The sequence below is a fragment of the Camelina sativa genome, chromosome 8 (genome assembly GCF_000633955.1).
Source record: "Camelina sativa cultivar DH55 chromosome 8, Cs, whole genome shotgun sequence".
NCBI classification, from domain to species: Eukaryota; Viridiplantae; Streptophyta; class Magnoliopsida; order Brassicales; family Brassicaceae; genus Camelina; species Camelina sativa.
Window position 1 is genome coordinate 1,025,745 of NC_025692.1, and position 16,754 is coordinate 1,042,498.

Genomic DNA, 16,754 nt, shown 5'->3' on the forward strand with positions numbered 1-16,754 from the left:
TTTCTCATCTCGTTCCACCGTGAAAGCATCCGGTTCTTCAACTCAGTCTCTCTGCAGTCTCTGGAGGCAGCGTCACCGTCTTCTTCTGTAGATAGCTGCTACGTTGTTGGATTTTTATAGTTTTACAATTGTAGTGCGGTATACCACGAATTATATACTAAATCATTAAAATTAACAAAAGAGTATATTAGCAAAATTAGTATTAAAATAGTATATTTTTGAAAAAAAAAGCTTGCCCGGCCGTATAGTGTGGATCATAATCTAGTATATATATATATATATATATATCATCTAAAACCGTTATTAAATGTTGGACGTTATATCATATTCATATCAAATTGTTAATCCAAAACAAAAAGAAAAAGATTCGTTTAATATATAACGGTTTTAGAAATCGATCCTGGCCGGGAAGAAAGAAAAAAGCAGAAGAGAAATCGCCATGGAAAGTGTTAAGAAGGAGAAGGGCTCATCATCTTATCTTCCTCAAGATCTGATCGAAAAGATTCTTTTGAACTTGCCGGCTAAATCCATACCAAAGCTCGTCGTCGTCTCGAAGCTCTGGTCTTCTATCATCCGAGGCAAAAATTTCATCGATCTGTACCAGAAACAATCTCTATCTCGTCCGCGTTTTCTCTTCTCATTCGATCGTGAAAGCACCCGTTTCTTCCAGATCAAGCCGTCTCAGTCTCTGAAGGCAGCACCGTCTTCTTACACTTCTACAGTGTCAAGCTTTTCTCTGAATCTTGATACGCCGCTCTATCCACTAAGTTACAACGTTTATCCACCTGTATGCGGCTTGATCTGCTTTCAAGATTGGGATAGGTTGGTGGTTTCGAATCCTAGCACGGGCCAGTTCTTGGTTTTACCTAAAGTCAGAACTAAGAGAAAAGGGATTTCAATATTTTTGGGATACGATCCGGTTAACGATGAATACAAAGTCTTGTGGATGACGGTATTGCAAACTTCTCGAAAGGTTGTGAGCGAAGAGCATCAAGTTTTCACTATAGGTGGAGGAGGAGCTGCATGGAGGATGATCAAGTGTAAGGTTCGGCATTGTCCTGCAACCAAAGGGATATGCAGCAACGGTCTTGTTTATTACGGAGCTTGGTCCAACAGTAAGAGACAAAGGTCTCTACTTGTGTGCTTTGATGTGAGATTGGAAGAGTTTACTCTTGTTAAATTACCCGATGTTGCTGAAAATTTTCGTCGTGGTTCTGTTTTGCTGAACTACCATAGCAAGGTGGCTTAGCGAAGGACTCATATTTTGGTAAATTTGATATGTGGGTTTTGGAAGATGTCGTCAAACAAGAATGGTCAAAGATCTCTGTCGTGGTTCCTTCTTGGAATGATTTAGTTGGACGACGAGACCACTTCTCTTGCAGAGGTGTCGCTAGTTCCGGCGAATTCATATTCTCAACACCAGTCTGTATTATCAGTTATGATCCCAAGGAAGATATTGCCAGAAGAGTTGAGATTGAAGGACTTGGAGATAACTTGCGTTCTGTGAGCCTCTTCTTGGATTATGTGGAGCGTCCTATAATTCTCTAAAGGAAGGCTATTAATTCGTTTGTTTGTTGACTTGCTGGTTTTTTTAAATTTTCTGACCTCGGATATGGTATCTTAGTTCAATGGTTCTTGTTTTGACTAAAGATATTTTTTAGTTTTTCTCTAGCTACGTATTTCATATTTGGTTACCTTTGGAGAGGAGACCCAGCAAATGTTATACAAAGTTGTGTCTTTCATTGGGATTACTCCAAAAGTTTTTGATTTGTGAACAAGATTAATTCTCTTTGCTTATAGTACTCTCCATACAATTGGTGCATAATTTGATCCTTGAAACATAATTTGAAGATAAATTAAGTAAACATTTTGCTATACTAAATCACATATAACAACAATTATGCTGGGAAACAAATTATTAGTTTCACATGATTTTATTATTATTGTAAATAAGAATGCCTTTACAACTTGCGACTCTAGTACAGTAAACATTGGTGAATACTGATTACTGAACAAAATTCACAAAGAAAGGAAGAAAAATAATTGCTTAACAAAAACTCTTTAAAAAAAAAAAAAAAGCTTGGTCTCTTGAATTCTCTCATATTCTTCAAGTCTTGGTTAGCTTTGAAGATACTTTCGTCATCTCTCTACCACAAAATATCGGAATCGGTACGTGTCTTGGCGAAGGAGCAGCACACATCGTGACCGAACCATCAAAAAAGTCTCCTTCTTGAGTCGGTGCTTGAACCGGATCAGGGTTGTAAGATTGCGGCTTTGTGGTATTAGAAGGTTTGAAGTAGGGTTTTTGTGAAGGTTTCTTCTTCAAGCGCAAAAGAGGAACAACTCTTTGAGGAAAATGTAAAAAGGAGTCACGACAGAAGTGGTGGTAACCAAATCCGTGTGGCGTAACAAACGGAACATCGAAAAAGTCACGAACGAGGTAACGGTGTATTATCGTCATCGACATCTTCAAGTAAGTTTTTTGAGGGTTGATTTTAAGAACAGCAGAGTACTCTTCTTCTTATGGATTCTTCTTCTTCGTCTTCTCTGCTTTTCAAACGAAACAAAGCTTTGATCGATTGATTGTGAGAAATAATGAGAGGGTTAATGGGTTATTTATAATCGATGTTGAGTTCATAAACTTACTTGGATTTGGTTTTTAGCAAAAAAGGAAACATGTCGTATTTTCCTTTTGGTTTCTAATTTTTCCGTTGTGAACGTTTTTGGGTGATATATGTTTCCTTTTTTCTTTTGTTTCTATGACTTAAGGAAATGTATTACTGCATTAGTTTCCATGTTTTTGGTTGTCCTTAAACGAAAACAAACTGGAATTGGCACGTGTCTCGGTGACGGAGCAGCAACACCCGTTGCGGAACCACCAAAAAGATCTCTTTAATCGAATCCGATTTAGATTGTGATTTCACGGTTTCAGGTGTTATAAAAAAAAACTTTTTTGCCGAGAATCCATAATAACTATATTGATTCAAATAAAAATAGTGTTACAATTTACATTCTTTTATATAAAGATATGCTTAAATTAACCTAATTTTTGCTAAAATTAAAATTAAAATTAAAATTAATAATATTTGAAAGATAAATGTAAATATTTTAAAACTAAAATATTTTTGAATAATTATTTTGACTGTCGATCTTAGATATGTTGTTATTGATAAAATCATAAAAATCCGATCTGATCCAAATCCAAAATAAACATGTTTGCAAAAACCCAATAGATTTTGAGTTCGAATGGATAAATCTGGAAGAAAAACCCGATAGATTTTGGATTACCTATAGATACCTAAGTTATATATTGAATTTTTCTCTCTGTCTCTTTAAGTTTGTATAATATACTTTTATCATATTCAACTAAACTTTTTTATATTTTATCTAAAAATTAATTTTAATACAAAAACACAAAAAGACTTCACAATTATTACTCTTTAATTAAATCAGGTCATACGAGAGAGATTAGTCTATTGTACCATCAAGCTCTCTCTCTCTCTTCAGTCTTCACACACTCAAGAGCAAATCTGGAAATTGATGGGCAGCACAAGATAGGACTCGGAGAGATGTAAATTACGATATAAAGTAAGAAACTGAAATTAAGATTCACAAAATAGAAACTTGAACTTGGTAAGAAATAACCAATTGAATACAACTTGTATCTCTCTCAGATCAAATTGAGAATTATTTAGGGTTCATCAGCTCATGTTTCAAAATGTTTAGGTGAAAACAATGATAAGAAGTCCTTTTAATACAGGACTCGATCTCGGTTGAATTCTGATAGCAAAAAAGTTTGAAACAAAAAGAAAGGAGAAAATTACTAATGAATAAAAGAAGGGTGTAAGCTCAAAAACTCTTTAACCATAAGTTGCACTTGATGTAAAAATAAAAAATTCCAAATTTTTTTTACATTTTATTAAAAAAAAAAAAAGAGTTTATTTGATGAAAGTAAATAACATGAGGGGTTCATATACAAATTACCAATAAAGAAAAGGAGGAGAAAAAAAGTTAAAAAAATAGAACCCTGGAAACTGGAAGATCCAACAAGGGTTTTGGTGGTTCACATTCACATCGTATTCTCAAAACTCGGCCAATCCAAATTATTCACATTGTTCTTTAACTTCTTATGTTCACCGTTTAGTTTTGATAAGAACAATGTGATGTTACACTAGGCCACCAGAAACAAATAAAAGGATGAAAAAATTGTCTTTCATACCACCTTCATTATAAGGCCCACTGGGTATATATATTACCTCACCCAATTACACATATTGCGTCATATAAAATTGACCATATTTTAGATAAATATTAATTATTATAAAATTGTTTGCGGAACATAAAAATATAATTCGTTGGTATTATATATGTAACGGTTTTAGAAATCTGTTTCAAGGCCGGGAAGGGAAGAAAGAAAAAACAGAGGAATCGCCATGGAAAGGGTCAAGAAGGAGAACGATCCACAAAAACGAGATGATGGCTCATCATTTTCTTCTCTATCTGAAGATCTGATCATAGAGATTCTTCTGAAGTTGCCGACTAAATCCATACCAAAGCTCGTCGTCGTCTCGAAGCTCTTGTCTTCTATCATCCACAGCAAACATTTCATCGATCTCTACATGAAACAATCTTTAACTCGTCCATGTTTTCTCCTCTCGTTCCACCGTGACAGCATCCGTTTCTTCCACTCAATACCTCTGCAGTCTCTGGAGGCAGTGTCACCGTCTTCTTACACGTGTACAATATCAAGCTTTCCTCTGAACCTTAATACGCGGCTATATCCACTAAGTTACAACGTTTCTCCACCGGTACGCGGCTTGATCTGCTTTCATGATTTGGATAAGGTTGTGGTTTCGAATCCTAGCACAGGCCAGTTCTTGGTTTTACCAAAACTCAACACTAGGAGAAGAGGGGTATCAAGATTTTTCGGATACGATCCGGTTAAAGATGAATACAAAGTCTTGTGCATGACGGTACTGAAAACTTCTCGAAAGGTTTTGAGCGAAGAGCATCAAGTTTTCACTTTAGGTAAGGAGAAAGAAGAAGCTACATGGAGGATGATCGAATGTAAGGTTCCGCATTGTCCTGCAACCAAAGGGATATGTAGGACGACGACGACGACTGGTGTTATTTACTACGGAGCTTGGTCAACCCGTGACAGAGCTACACGAGCATCCCTAATTGTGTGCTTTGATGTGAGATCGGAAGATTTTACTCTTGTTCAATTACCCAACGGTGTCGAAATTGATGGTGGTGATACTGATCAATCTGAATTGGTCAACTACCAAGGGAAGATAGCTTTATTGAATAACTCATGGGTTCAAAACATATACTATGGTAGATTTGATATGTGGGTTTTGGAAGATATTGGCGTCAAACCAGAATGGTCAAAGATCTCTATCGTGGTTCCTTCTTGGAATGATTTAGGTGGAAAAAGATTATTCGATTGCAGAGGTGCCATTCTTAGTTCCGGCAAGTTCATACTCTCACCAGTCTATTCGGATTGCCCCTTCTGTATTATCAGTTACGATCGCGAGAAAGATATTGGCAGAAAAGTTGTGATTGAAGGACTTGGAGATAACTTGGGTGCTGTGAGCCTCTTCTTGGATCATGTGGAGTGTCCTATACTTCTCTAAATCAAAGTCTATTTGTTGGATGACTTTGCTGGTTTTTTTGTTCAGATCTCGGATGGTTTCTAGTTCGATGGTTCTGGTTTTGATTGAAGTTCAAGTTTTTTTTAGGGTTTTTTTCTTCTCTAGAACTAAAAGTGTTTCTTATTTGGTTATCTTTGGAGAGAACCAGGTTGTGTTTTCATGTGATGATTACTCCAAAGAAGTGTTTCTATTTGTGAACAAGATTTTCTTTGCTTATACTACTCTCCATACATAATTTGATCCTTGACTCATAATCTGAAGATAGATTAAAAGTAAACATTTTTATATTAGCTCTTTTCTCTTAATAGTAGTTAGATGTTCAGCAGAACTCCATATGATATGACAACAAAGAACAATTATGATGCTATTAAAAAAACAAATAAACGAGAAAGGGTTTATTTGTTATAAGCAAAAACTATTGAGGTTTATATGAAAATTACGAATGAATTAAAGAAGGGTTTAAATTTGATGAAAGCATAAAACATCAGGGGTTCATATGCAAATTACCAATGACTATGTTTTCTTTATTCTTAATTTCTTATAAACAAGTGTGAATTACTGAATTGTGTTAATAAAATTTTCCACAATATTTCTTGATCAATTGGCAAAATATATATATATATATATATATATAAAAAAAATCGTATAACGGGTTTTACAACTTTGTTTCTAGCCGGAAAGAAAAAAATAAAAAAAAGCAGAGGAATCGCCATGAAAAGAGTTAAGGAGGAGAACGTTCCACAGATACGACTACGAGGCGATCATGTTGTTGGCTTATCTGTTGATCTCCCTATAGATCTGATCACAGATATTCTTTTGAAACTGCCGAGCAAATCCCTAGCCAAGTTCATCGTCCTCTCGAAGCACTGGTTCTCTGAGATCCGCAGCAAGCGTTTCCTCGATCTTTACATGAAACAGTCTCTTACTCGTCCGTGTATTCTCTTCACGTTCCACCACGACAGCATCCGTTTCTTCCACTTAGCCTCTCAGTCGTGTCAGGATGATGCTTCTTTTTACACTTGTAAATCAAGCTTTCCTCTGAGTCTTGATCGTCGTATCTATCAAAAAACTTACGACATCACTCCACCGGTACACGGCTTGATCTGCGTTCAAGATTTGGATAAGGTATTGGTTTCGAATCCTGTCACGGGCCAGTTCTTGGTTTTACCAAAAGTCAGAGCTAGGAGAAGAGGGATATCAAGATACTTCGGATACGATCCGGTTAAAGATGAATACAAAGTCTTGTGCATGACGGTGTTGAAACTTCCTGGAACGGTTGTGAGCGGAGATCATCAAGTTTTTACTTTGGGTAGAGAAGCTCAGAAGAAGCCAAACTGGAGAAAGATCAAATGTAACCTTCCGCATTGTCCTGCAACCAACGGGTTATGCAGCGACGGTGTTGTTTATTACGGTGCTTGGTCCAACAGCGATGAAGAAGTATCTCTAATCGTGGGCTTTAACGTGGGATCGGAAGAGTTCACTCTTGTTAAATTACCCGATGGTGTCGAGATTGATAGAAGTGATTCTGGTTTGGTGAACTACAAGAGGAAGGTAGCTTTAGTGAGTCATTCACATCTTGGTACATTTGATATGTGGGTTTTGGAAGATGTCGTCAAACAAGAATGGTCCATGATCTCTGTCGTGGTTCCTTCTTGGAAAAATTTAATTATACGACGAGAAAAATTCTCTTGCAGAGGTGTCGTTAGTACCGGCGAATTCATATTCCAACCATTCAGTTTGGATGGACCGCTCTGTGTTATCATTTACGATCGCGAGGAAGATAGTGCCAGAAGAGTTGAGATTGAAGTTGAAGGACTTGGAGTCAACTTGGGTGCTGTGAGCCTCTTCTTGTATCATGTGGAGTCCTATATTTCTCTCAAGGAAGACTACTCGTTTAATTGATGACTTGCTAGCTGGTTTTTGTTTTCGGATCTCGAATGGTATCTTAGTTCAAATGGTTCTGGTTTTGATTATAGCTAGCTACGTTTTAGTTTTTCTCTACAACTAAGTAGTTCTTATTTGGTTTTCTTTTGGTTACAAATTTGTGTCTTTCATGGTGATTACTCCAAAAGGGTTTTGATTTGTGAACACGATTCTCTTTGCTTATAGTACTCTCCATCAAATTAGTGGATGATTTGATCCTTGACACATAATTTGAAGATAGATTAAGTTAAGTAAACAGTTCGCTACAAGATCACACATATAACAACAATTATGTATGCTGGAAAACAAAATCAAAGAGAAAGGGTTTATTTGTTGTAAACAAAAATGTCTGGGGTTTATATGAAATGACTAATAAATAAGAGAATGGTTTATTTGATGAAAGCATAAAAAATCAGGGGTTCATTTGCAAATCATCAATAAAGAAAAGGAGAACAAAAAAAAAAAAAAAATAGAACCCTGGAAGAGCCAACGAGGGTTTTGGTGCTTCACTTTCACATTGTATTCTGAAAACTAGATTTGGATATCGTCAACGTATAGATCGATTACTCTATCGGAGAAATGCAATCGATTCGTAGCACTACAAGGTTGTTGCTTCAGAGGCACCGTGTCTCCATATCCAACACACTTCGTTTCACTTCTTCTTCATCTTCTTCTTGTGGAAGCTGGTCTGAGAATGAATCGAGGAGGCTGGGGGTTGATTCTTTCAGTTCTACCAGAGCTTTTGATTCAGCTGCGACATATCGTATTAGCTCGTTGAAGAATGCTGCTTTTTGCTCTGCGGTAGTACCTGTAAGCCACTCTCGTATTCTGTCGTGTTGGAGTTTGTAGAAATGTAGATAGAGGATGTTTGGTTGTTAATTTGAGATCTTATGTTAAAATTGGTTTGAAAAAATTGCAACTTTAAAAAAAATACTAAAGCTTTGATCTTGCTGAGTAGTGATGAGTAGTCTCCTAGCCACTTTCGTATTCTATCGTGATAGAAATGGTAGAGGATGTTTGGTTACTAATTGAGATTTAATGTCAAATTGGTTTAAGAAAAATTGCAACTTGTGTAAAAATGCTAAAGCTTTGCTCTTGGGTTGGTTTTGCTGAATAGTGATGAGTAGGCTCCTAGCTACAGGTTCCACTGATTTCGTCTTTTGAAATCAAATTTAGCTCAGAGTCTTTATGTGGGGGGATTGTGATCGTTATTGCAATCACTAGATAGACAATGGTTAAAGAAGAGATCTTTATGGTCCTCAAGCTTCGTTGCTTGCTTTTCTTCTTTAGCTCTTAGCTATTTTACTTGTGCCTCTCTCGTGTGGTAGTTAGAGTTATGTAGATATAGAGGAACCAGTTTCGTGTTTTTATTTTTTTTTTTCGGCTTTGACACAGTTATATTCCTTCACTATTTGTTCTGCTTAATATGTTACACTCTCTGAATTTGTGTTGCTTGGAAAATGTTTGGCAGAAACAAAACTTGATGTATTCATCGAGGTGCTTTTCCACCGTTGGAGATTCTGTAAAGACTACTTCTCAAGTATCCCCTGAGGAGTTAGCTTCTGATGTTCCTCAGAGAATCAAGTTTAAGCGCCTTGATAAAACCGCCAAGCATATAATGCAGGTACAAACTCAGAACTCGACAATTGTCTTTAGATAAATCATGTCCATGTTTACCTATGTCGCTCAATCTTCTGCAGATTGTCGACAAGGAGGCAGTTGAGGAAGTGAGAACTCAGAGGGAGATACCAAGGATTGAGCCTGGTTACCTTGTGCAGCTAAAAGTGGTAAGTAAATACTATTGAAGTTGGTTTAGATTGTATTTTTCCTATTTCTTGGGGGAAATGGGATCAAATCATCTAAGTGAAACTTCTCATAAGGCTTGCCATTTAACTTTGTTTTGAACAGGAAGTGCCTGAGAACAAGAGGCGTGTATCAATTGTAAAAGGCATCGTCATAGCAAAGCGTAATGCTGGTCTTAACTCAACATTTAGGATAAGAAGGCTAGTGGCTGGAGTGGGCGTTGAATCCATGTTCCCCTTGTAAGTACTTTCTATATATTTCGCTCAAGACTTTGAATGACCTTATAAACTCAGCCCACCATGTTTTTGTGTGTTGTCTAACTCTTTTTACCTTTGGCCATTGAGAATACTGATGTGAGTGAGTGAGTGGGTGGGTGTTTGGTGACAGGTATTCCCCAAATCTGAGGGAGATAAAGGTGTTGGAGAAGAAGAAAGTAAGAAGAGCCAAGCTTTATTACCTGAGGGAGAAGACGAATGCTCTCAAAAAGCATTAGCACACACCTTCATAACAAAAGCAGTATTAATCCTGCTCTGAACAAATAAAATGTCATTGAGGGTTTTTAGTTACACACTCCTCCCCTAAGAAGGAGACATTTTGGATATTGTATTTGTGTAATGGTGGGTCCCTTCATATCCTCTTCATAAGTTGTTTGTTGGCTTCTTATGAGTTTTGTTAGCACTTAACAGCATATCAGTTTAGTTATAAAAAAAAAGGTTTATCAGACGTTTTCTTGTTAAAACAGTTTAATAAATCGGTGTATACTGTAAAATTTGTTAAACCCTAATTTGGTTTAGTTTGTGTAATCAAATAATTAAATTATCTTAAAACAAAATATAAGGGATAAAAGAACCCGACCCGACCCGACTGTCTACGCTTGCCACGCCGCCCCTATTTCTCTCGATTAGTTTCTCTCTCCAAGAGCCAAGCTGCTTCTTCTTCTTCTTCTTCTTCGTGTGGTTTCGCTTCTTACTGTAAGTCTTCTTACTCTAATTGCATAAACCCTAATTGTTTCTCCGGTCTATTGCTAGAAACTTAACCTAGATCCTGATTATTCGATTTGGGAATCGAACTTGAAACACTGATTTTTTTTTTTTTACTTTTGAGCTCAGGATAGTTTTGGGTATGGAAGTTTGTGTGTGTTTCATATTTCTAGTTTTGTAAAATTGTAATGTAGCTCAAGTAATCTAGGGTTTTAATAAAAGATTAGTTTTTTTTTTGGGAACAGAATTGTTAATCGTCTTACATTTTTTTGCGAAAATTTGTGTTATTGAAGGTGAGTTGTAACCTAGGGATTGTGATTTTTGACAGATTGCATCGAAATGCCTAAGAAGATGAGGAAGAGTAATAGCACTACCATGAAGAAGCCATCACAAGGAGAAGCAAAACCTGTGGTACAACAAGCCAAACGAGTTCTGAAACCTGGTAAATTTGGGAAAGAGATTGAAGACATCTTTGCTGCGAGAATCAAGTTGAGGCCAAGGGTTCAAATACCCGAGACGAACGAGACCAAAGCAGAGATTGCAAAGAAGAAGAGGAAGAGGGACAGGTTGGAGCGTAAAAACAACCCGGGAAGCGAACCCAGGAGGAGGCAGAGAATGGAGAGGACGGAGGTTGATAACTACCCGGAAAGCGAAGTCAGGAGGCAGACAACAGAGCTTGATAACAACCCGGAAGAGAAGACAAAGAAGAAGAAGAGAAGCGGACCCAGGAAGATAACTACAGACGGACTCAAAGTGTTCAGGGAAGATGAAATTGGTTTCAACAAGGCCAAATCTGGTGGCACTCGTCTCTGTCCTTTTGACTGTAATTGTTGCTTCTAGATCTCCTCCTTGTACCATGTTTTTTTTGAAGCTTTTGTTTTATTGGTGCCCAAGTAGATTAAAAACTCGGTCTGGTTGTAATGGATGAATGATCTCAGTTATCAAGATTTGTTGTTACTGTTGAATTCATGTTTGAAAGAGAAAAAAAAACATTTTTTTTTCTCTTTCTATCCAATTTTGATGTTCCTAGTCTGATGAGATATCTCTGTCGATTAACGATGAGTACAAAGTGTTGTGCATGGCTATAGTCCGAGTTTTCACTTTAAGAGGAGCTCAGAAGAAGAAAACAGCAACATGGAGAATGATCAAATGTAAGCTTCCACTTTGTCCTGTAACTACATAAGCCATTAAACTCCAACATGGCTTCCATATATATATATGATGGAGTTTGGTCCAACAGTCAAGGCAGAAAGATCTCTATTAATAGGCTATGATGATGTGCCGTTGGAAGAGTTTTACTCTTGTTGAATTACCCTACTGTGTGTAGAAACTAATCGTAGTAATTCTGAATTGGTCAACTACAAGAGGAAGGTTGCTTAAGTGAATCAATCATATATATGATGGTGAATTTGAATTGTGGGTTTGGAGGGTGTAAACAAATTACAAGAATGGTCAAACATCTTTGTCGTGGTGTCTTCTTGGGATGATTTTACTTGGAGAAAACTTATTCTCTTGCAGAGGTGCCATTAGTTCCGGCGAATTCATATTCTTTATGATCAGTTACTATTGCAAGAAGGCGTGCCACAAGAGTTGAGACTGAAGGAATTGGAGATCGATTTGCTTGTATGACAGTCTTCTTGAATTCATATTCTTTCTGGTTTTTGTTCAGTTTAATGTATGATCTCAACTAAGACCAGTTCTTTTTAGAATTGAAACATCTCATCACCCATTTGTCTAGTCTCTTTGAAGAAGACAGGAGATTCGTCTCAAAATCAAGAATCTCTGTCTCAGATTCAATAAGTGTCGATAGAGAATGAAGAAGCTGAAGAGATGACCAAAACCGAAGTTGTGGGTTTAATAAAAGGAAAACAGATCACAGGTCTTACTGGATTAAAACCCAACAACGAAATACAGTCTTCCTCTTCTTCAAGTGTTCAATGGTCAAGTCCACCTGCACAAAGAAACGAAACCAGAGTCAAGACAGAGCAACGGAAAGGCAAAACAAGGCTGGCGTGTACGAAGCCAATCATCCTTAGCAATAAGTTTCAAGTTTGAATGTCTTGACCTGATAAGATTGATGAGTTGTCAGAGGTGAAAACCCTAAGTAGTAATGCCTATAAAAAGGCAAATGATGTAATCATAAGAAAATAAGGAAAATAAGAAGTGAAATGTTCTTCACCTAAAGAGCCACTGAGCTCATTCTTACACCTCTTTGATGATGACCAAAGATAAAGTTCACAGTGCGTGTTGACAATACTTCTGTGGTAGTGGAAGTTCACAATTAAGGTGGCTGTCTATGCAAAAAAAACGTTAAGGAACTGCTCTCGGGGTATGATTACTTGCTTTTGTTGACAAGTCTGTCTCGTCTCTTCCTAGGTAGGATTCTTTTTTCATGGTATTGCTAACAGAAAACTCTGTTTCTTCTTTCTTTGAAACTCTTTCCGATTGTCATATTTGCAGGTAATTGATTTTACAATAGTCTTTAATTGAATTCATCTCAATTTAATGTTTAGAAGCACCGAGGATCGCGTTTATACAGCACTAAACTGAAACCGAGTTAAAGATGTAAATACGTAACAATATCATTTAGTTAATGACATAACATAAAGATAGAGATTAAGAACAGTTATAACTAGCTAGTGATCGACATACATACTAAAAGAAATAGAGATAAATTCAGCACACACTAATGAACAGATACTAAATTAGAATCCAAAGGTTTCGGATGAATCGTCTTTAACCTCAAGAGCTTACTCAAAAGTTTCTTAAACTGTGGAGGCTTATTAGATGGCAAAATCTTCAATTTCAGGGGCTTCTTTATAATATCCATTGTTATCTTTGAAACTCGTCTGATTCTCAACTTCAACTTCACCGGCAACAAAACTTTCTCTTTAGCGACGGCTACAACAATCTTCTCCGTCTTCTCTTCAGGACACAAAAACCGATGCAACATCAACGCAGATGCGTTTCCTCTCTTCTTAGGCTTCCTTGCGAAACATGTTTCAATAAACTCCCTTGCATCACAAGGCACATACTCAGGGATCTCTGGAGCTTCACCATCATAGAGAAAGTCCATGAGATCGAAAATTCCAACACCTGCCCATGGATTTTTACCTGTGTACATCTCCAACACTAAGCACCCTAACGACCACAAATCTAGGGTTTTCTTGGCGGCCCCGTCGCGGAGAGACTCTGGTGGCATGTAAATAGGCGTTCCGACAAACGGGTAATCAGTTTCCCAGTGACTTGGAACTTCTCCGACTTCTCTAGTGTTTCCAAAATCAGAAATCTTCAACTCGTACGAAGAATCTTTGCACGAGAAGATAAGGAGGTTATCGGATTTGAGATCACAATGAACATAACCATGACTATGAATCGAGACCAATCCTTCGAGAATCATACGAGTGAAGTCTCTAATCATTGGATCTGGTAACCTTCTGTCCGTATAATTATCCATGAAAGATCTTAAACTCCCTTCGTTTGCGTATTCGAGAAGCAATTTGTAGACTTTGTGTCCGTTAACGTTGCGACCTTCTTCCAAATCTTCTCCATAGCATATAGCGATGTTCGGATATCCTTTGAGTTCGGAAAGAATCTGAAACTCTCTGTTGAGAGAGTCGTAATTTCTGGCCTCAGATGTTTTGACGGTGACCTGATACGAGGAATCGTCGCTTTTAGTGTATTTGACGAGATCAACAGAACCAAATTCACCTTCACCTAAGAATCTCACGAACTCTTCAGTTGATTGCATCTTTGCAGCAAGATTTTGCTCTAGAGTTGCTTCAAACTCGAATTGTGTGTGTTACAAAGCTTAAAGAAAATCACAGCGAGAGAAACTGAAAAAAAAAATTTGCAGGCTGCAGCAAGAGAGTAAAATAGGAAATTGTAGTGAAAGAGAAGTAAAGTGAAACATATATATAGAGTTTATATCTAAGTTGGTGACTTGGTTTTCCTTTTATTAACGTTGGGAGCGTCATGCACTAAAATGGAAATTTATCTAATTCGTACCGGTGATTTGGTTTTCGAAATTGTAACGAGAGAAAGGGAACCAAGAAAAAGGAATAGCAGCGATCGAGAGAGAAAAAAGAATGGAAATTTCCGTTTTAAACAGTTTCAGAAAAAAAAAAAATGGAAACTTTTAGTTTTAGAGTTGGGTTTAAGACTAATGCCAATGGTTCTGGCTTGATCAAAGTACATTCTAGTTTTGAACTAGCAACCTTCAATTTTTCTTATTTGGTAACAACATTTGGAGAGAACCAGAAATTCTTCTACACGTTTTATCTTTTACGATGAACTAGTTTATAAAGGTTTTTTCTTTGTTAACAAGGTTTTCTTTCTTACGGTCTCCATGAGAAAAGGTGTTTGATTTGTCATAGTAAGGTCCATTTGATCATTGTGGTTTCTATAATCACAACAAACAGGAGAAAGAGAACACACACACACTCGTATATATAAATATACGTCTAAATATTTAGCAATAGTCAGCATCTAGCTGAAAACTGGTTGATAATCAATATAATAAAAGAACTCAGACAAACACAAACATCTTAACTTCATTAAGTTTCCACAACAAACTTAGAAACACACTCCTTTACATGGCATCTCCACCGCAAAGAAACATGTAATGCAGAAACGTCCACGATTTATTGTAGCCCCAAACTTTGGTAAAAATGTCTGAAAAAAGCCCCTTTCACAATTGGAGGAAGGATTTAAAGCTCACTTGGTCCACCAATGCAAGAAATCCTTGCGTCTGTTGATTTTCTTCTGAAGCTGGAGGAGTCCATAGAGCAAAGCCTCAGCGGTTGGTGGGCACCCAGGGACATAAATGTCGACCGGCACAATTCTGTCACACCCTCGAACCACAGAGTAGGAGTAGTGATAGTATCCACCTCCATTGGCACAACTTCCCATTGATATCACCCACCTTGGATCAGGCATCTGGTCATAAACCCTGTGATTGTATCCGAGATATTAGAAGTTGGAATTTCACACAAAATAAACAACAACAGAATATTGAGTTGAATGATCAGCATACACAACTTCTCTTAATTCTACCAGATCAAGACTGATTTTTGAACATATACCTCTAACTACTAGTTTTTTCAACTCAATATTCTGTTGATCATATACCTCTAAATACTAGTTTCACAAGAACTAAGCTAGACCAATTTATAAAGCTGTCAATCATCTCTCAAATGCATCTAAAATTTGCGCATCTTAATGGTTATTGTTTTGAGAACCGTGATTACTTGCAGCTAATAGATTGGCTTGGGATATTTTCTATCTATTATGTCTGGGCCTAGAGACGACATGGTCTACCAGAAAACATAGACATACAATTCTTTTGAAAAGTTCTGCAGCAGTTGAAAGAAGGGTTCATCCATCAAACACGAAAAATAGGAGTCATTTAAATCCGTTCAATAGCCACTTCCATACAAAGACATAGAAATGGGCTCAAAGACAACGAAGTAAATTAATCATGCACGATCCCAATCAGCCAGGAAAAGGATCACCAATTTAGATACAAGAAAAAATCGTAAGAATGATACCACCAATCTCTAATCAGGACCAGCTTTTGATAAAGCCAAGCATGATGATTGCTGAAAGGGACACTTACCCATGTTCATCTACTAAGCTAGATAATCACAAATCTCTATCTACTCACAAAAGACAAGCACAGAGATTGATTATATAAGTCTTCCACAAACCTAATCTGCATCCCTAATTGCCAGAACACTTCATGAATTCGAACCTAAAACTTCACAAATTAATGATTAAATCTGCGCTAGACAAAGAATATGAAACTGTATGACTTCCCAGGTAATCAGACCTATACTTCAGACATCAATTCTCAATTTGTCACAGACCTCGCAATATAATCAGAAAACATGAACCCTAAAATCGCAGGGGAAAGAAAAAATCCCAAATCGAAATCCCCAATTATATTCTCAGAAAACCTAATTTAAGAACATATCAACCAGAACAACACAAATCCGAGATCCAAAGATATAAATCAGCCGTTTTATTCCATGAAAAAGGGAGAGAGAGAGAGAGAGAGAGAGAGGTGTACTTGCGAAGAGCCGGAGCCATCTTGTTGGTAAGAGTCCCAGCGACAATCATACAATCAGACTGGCGAGGACTAGGCCTGAAGATGATACCAAATCGATCGAGATCGTAACGAGCAGCACCGGTATGCATCATTTCGACGGCGCAGCAAGCGAGACCAAAGGTCATAGGCCAGAGCGATCCCGTACGAGCAAAGTTCATAAGATCATCGACCTTGGAGATCACAAATTCGGCCGCCTTGGAGAGACCAGGAGGAGGAGCGGTGGTGGAAGGAGGACCAGGTCTGGTGTAGGAAGTCGGTGATGCGGAAGGGGAGAGAGATGGAAGA

At 37.4% G+C, this 16,754-nt stretch overlaps 8 protein-coding genes across 9 annotated transcripts in view; 5 read left to right on the top strand and 3 right to left on the bottom strand.

Moving 5' to 3' along the window:
• On the top strand, nt 440–1,249 carry LOC104709092 (F-box/kelch-repeat protein At3g04660-like). Its single transcript, XM_010425758.1, has one exon. It carries the CDS (start codon nt 440–442, stop codon nt 1,247–1,249), a length of 810 nt encoding a protein of 269 aa, XP_010424060.1.
• Nucleotides 4,434–5,636, top strand: LOC104709093 (F-box/kelch-repeat protein At3g04660-like). Its single transcript, XM_010425759.1, has one exon. The coding sequence runs from the start codon at nt 4,434–4,436 to the stop codon at nt 5,634–5,636; it is 1,203 nt and encodes a 400-aa protein (XP_010424061.1).
• LOC104709094 (F-box/kelch-repeat protein At3g04660-like) lies at nt 6,366–7,556 on the top strand. Its single transcript, XM_010425760.1, has one exon. The coding sequence runs from the start codon at nt 6,366–6,368 to the stop codon at nt 7,554–7,556; it is 1,191 nt and encodes a 396-aa protein (XP_010424062.1).
• On the top strand, nt 8,038–11,325 carry LOC104705443 (50S ribosomal protein L19-2, chloroplastic-like). 2 transcript variants are annotated; one of them, XM_019228232.1, is made up of 6 exons: nt 8,038–8,378; nt 9,049–9,201; nt 9,278–9,364; nt 9,486–9,619; nt 9,768–10,351; nt 10,689–11,325. In XM_019228232.1, exons 1-5 carry the CDS (start codon nt 8,157–8,159, stop codon nt 9,871–9,873), a joined length of 702 nt encoding a protein of 233 aa, XP_019083777.1. In that variant the 5' UTR covers nt 8,038–8,156; the 3' UTR covers nt 9,874–10,351; nt 10,689–11,325. The 2 variants fall into 2 exon arrangements, with proteins under 2 accessions (XP_019083777.1, XP_010419758.1); XM_010421456.2 differs by having other exon boundaries at nt 8,039–8,387.
• On the top strand, nt 10,700–11,200 carry LOC104705442 (uncharacterized protein C6G9.01c-like). The gene has a single exon (XM_019228634.1). It carries the CDS (start codon nt 10,700–10,702, stop codon nt 11,198–11,200), a length of 501 nt encoding a protein of 166 aa, XP_019084179.1.
• LOC104709095 (probable serine/threonine-protein kinase DDB_G0270146) lies at nt 13,047–14,111 on the bottom strand. The gene has a single exon (XM_010425761.1). The coding sequence runs from the start codon at nt 14,109–14,111 to the stop codon at nt 13,047–13,049; it is 1,065 nt and encodes a 354-aa protein (XP_010424063.1).
• LOC104705444 (NADH dehydrogenase [ubiquinone] iron-sulfur protein 7, mitochondrial) lies at nt 14,786–16,754 on the bottom strand (the record flags this gene model as incomplete). The annotated part of the gene is given in 2 exon segments (XM_019228234.1): nt 14,786–15,311; nt 16,431–16,754. Coding segments are annotated over 2 exon segments (559 nt in total), but the record flags the coding sequence as incomplete, so codon positions are not given.
• Nucleotides 14,889–16,754, bottom strand: part of LOC109125830 (NADH dehydrogenase [ubiquinone] iron-sulfur protein 7, mitochondrial-like) — a 4,620-nt gene continuing 2,754 nt past the window's right edge. The window contains exon 3 of the mRNA XM_019228233.1: nt 14,889–15,089. Within this exon, the coding sequence (XP_019083778.1) occupies nt 15,077–15,089 (13 nt within the window). The 3' untranslated portion in view covers nt 14,889–15,076. The remainder of the gene's footprint in view (nt 15,090–16,754) is intronic.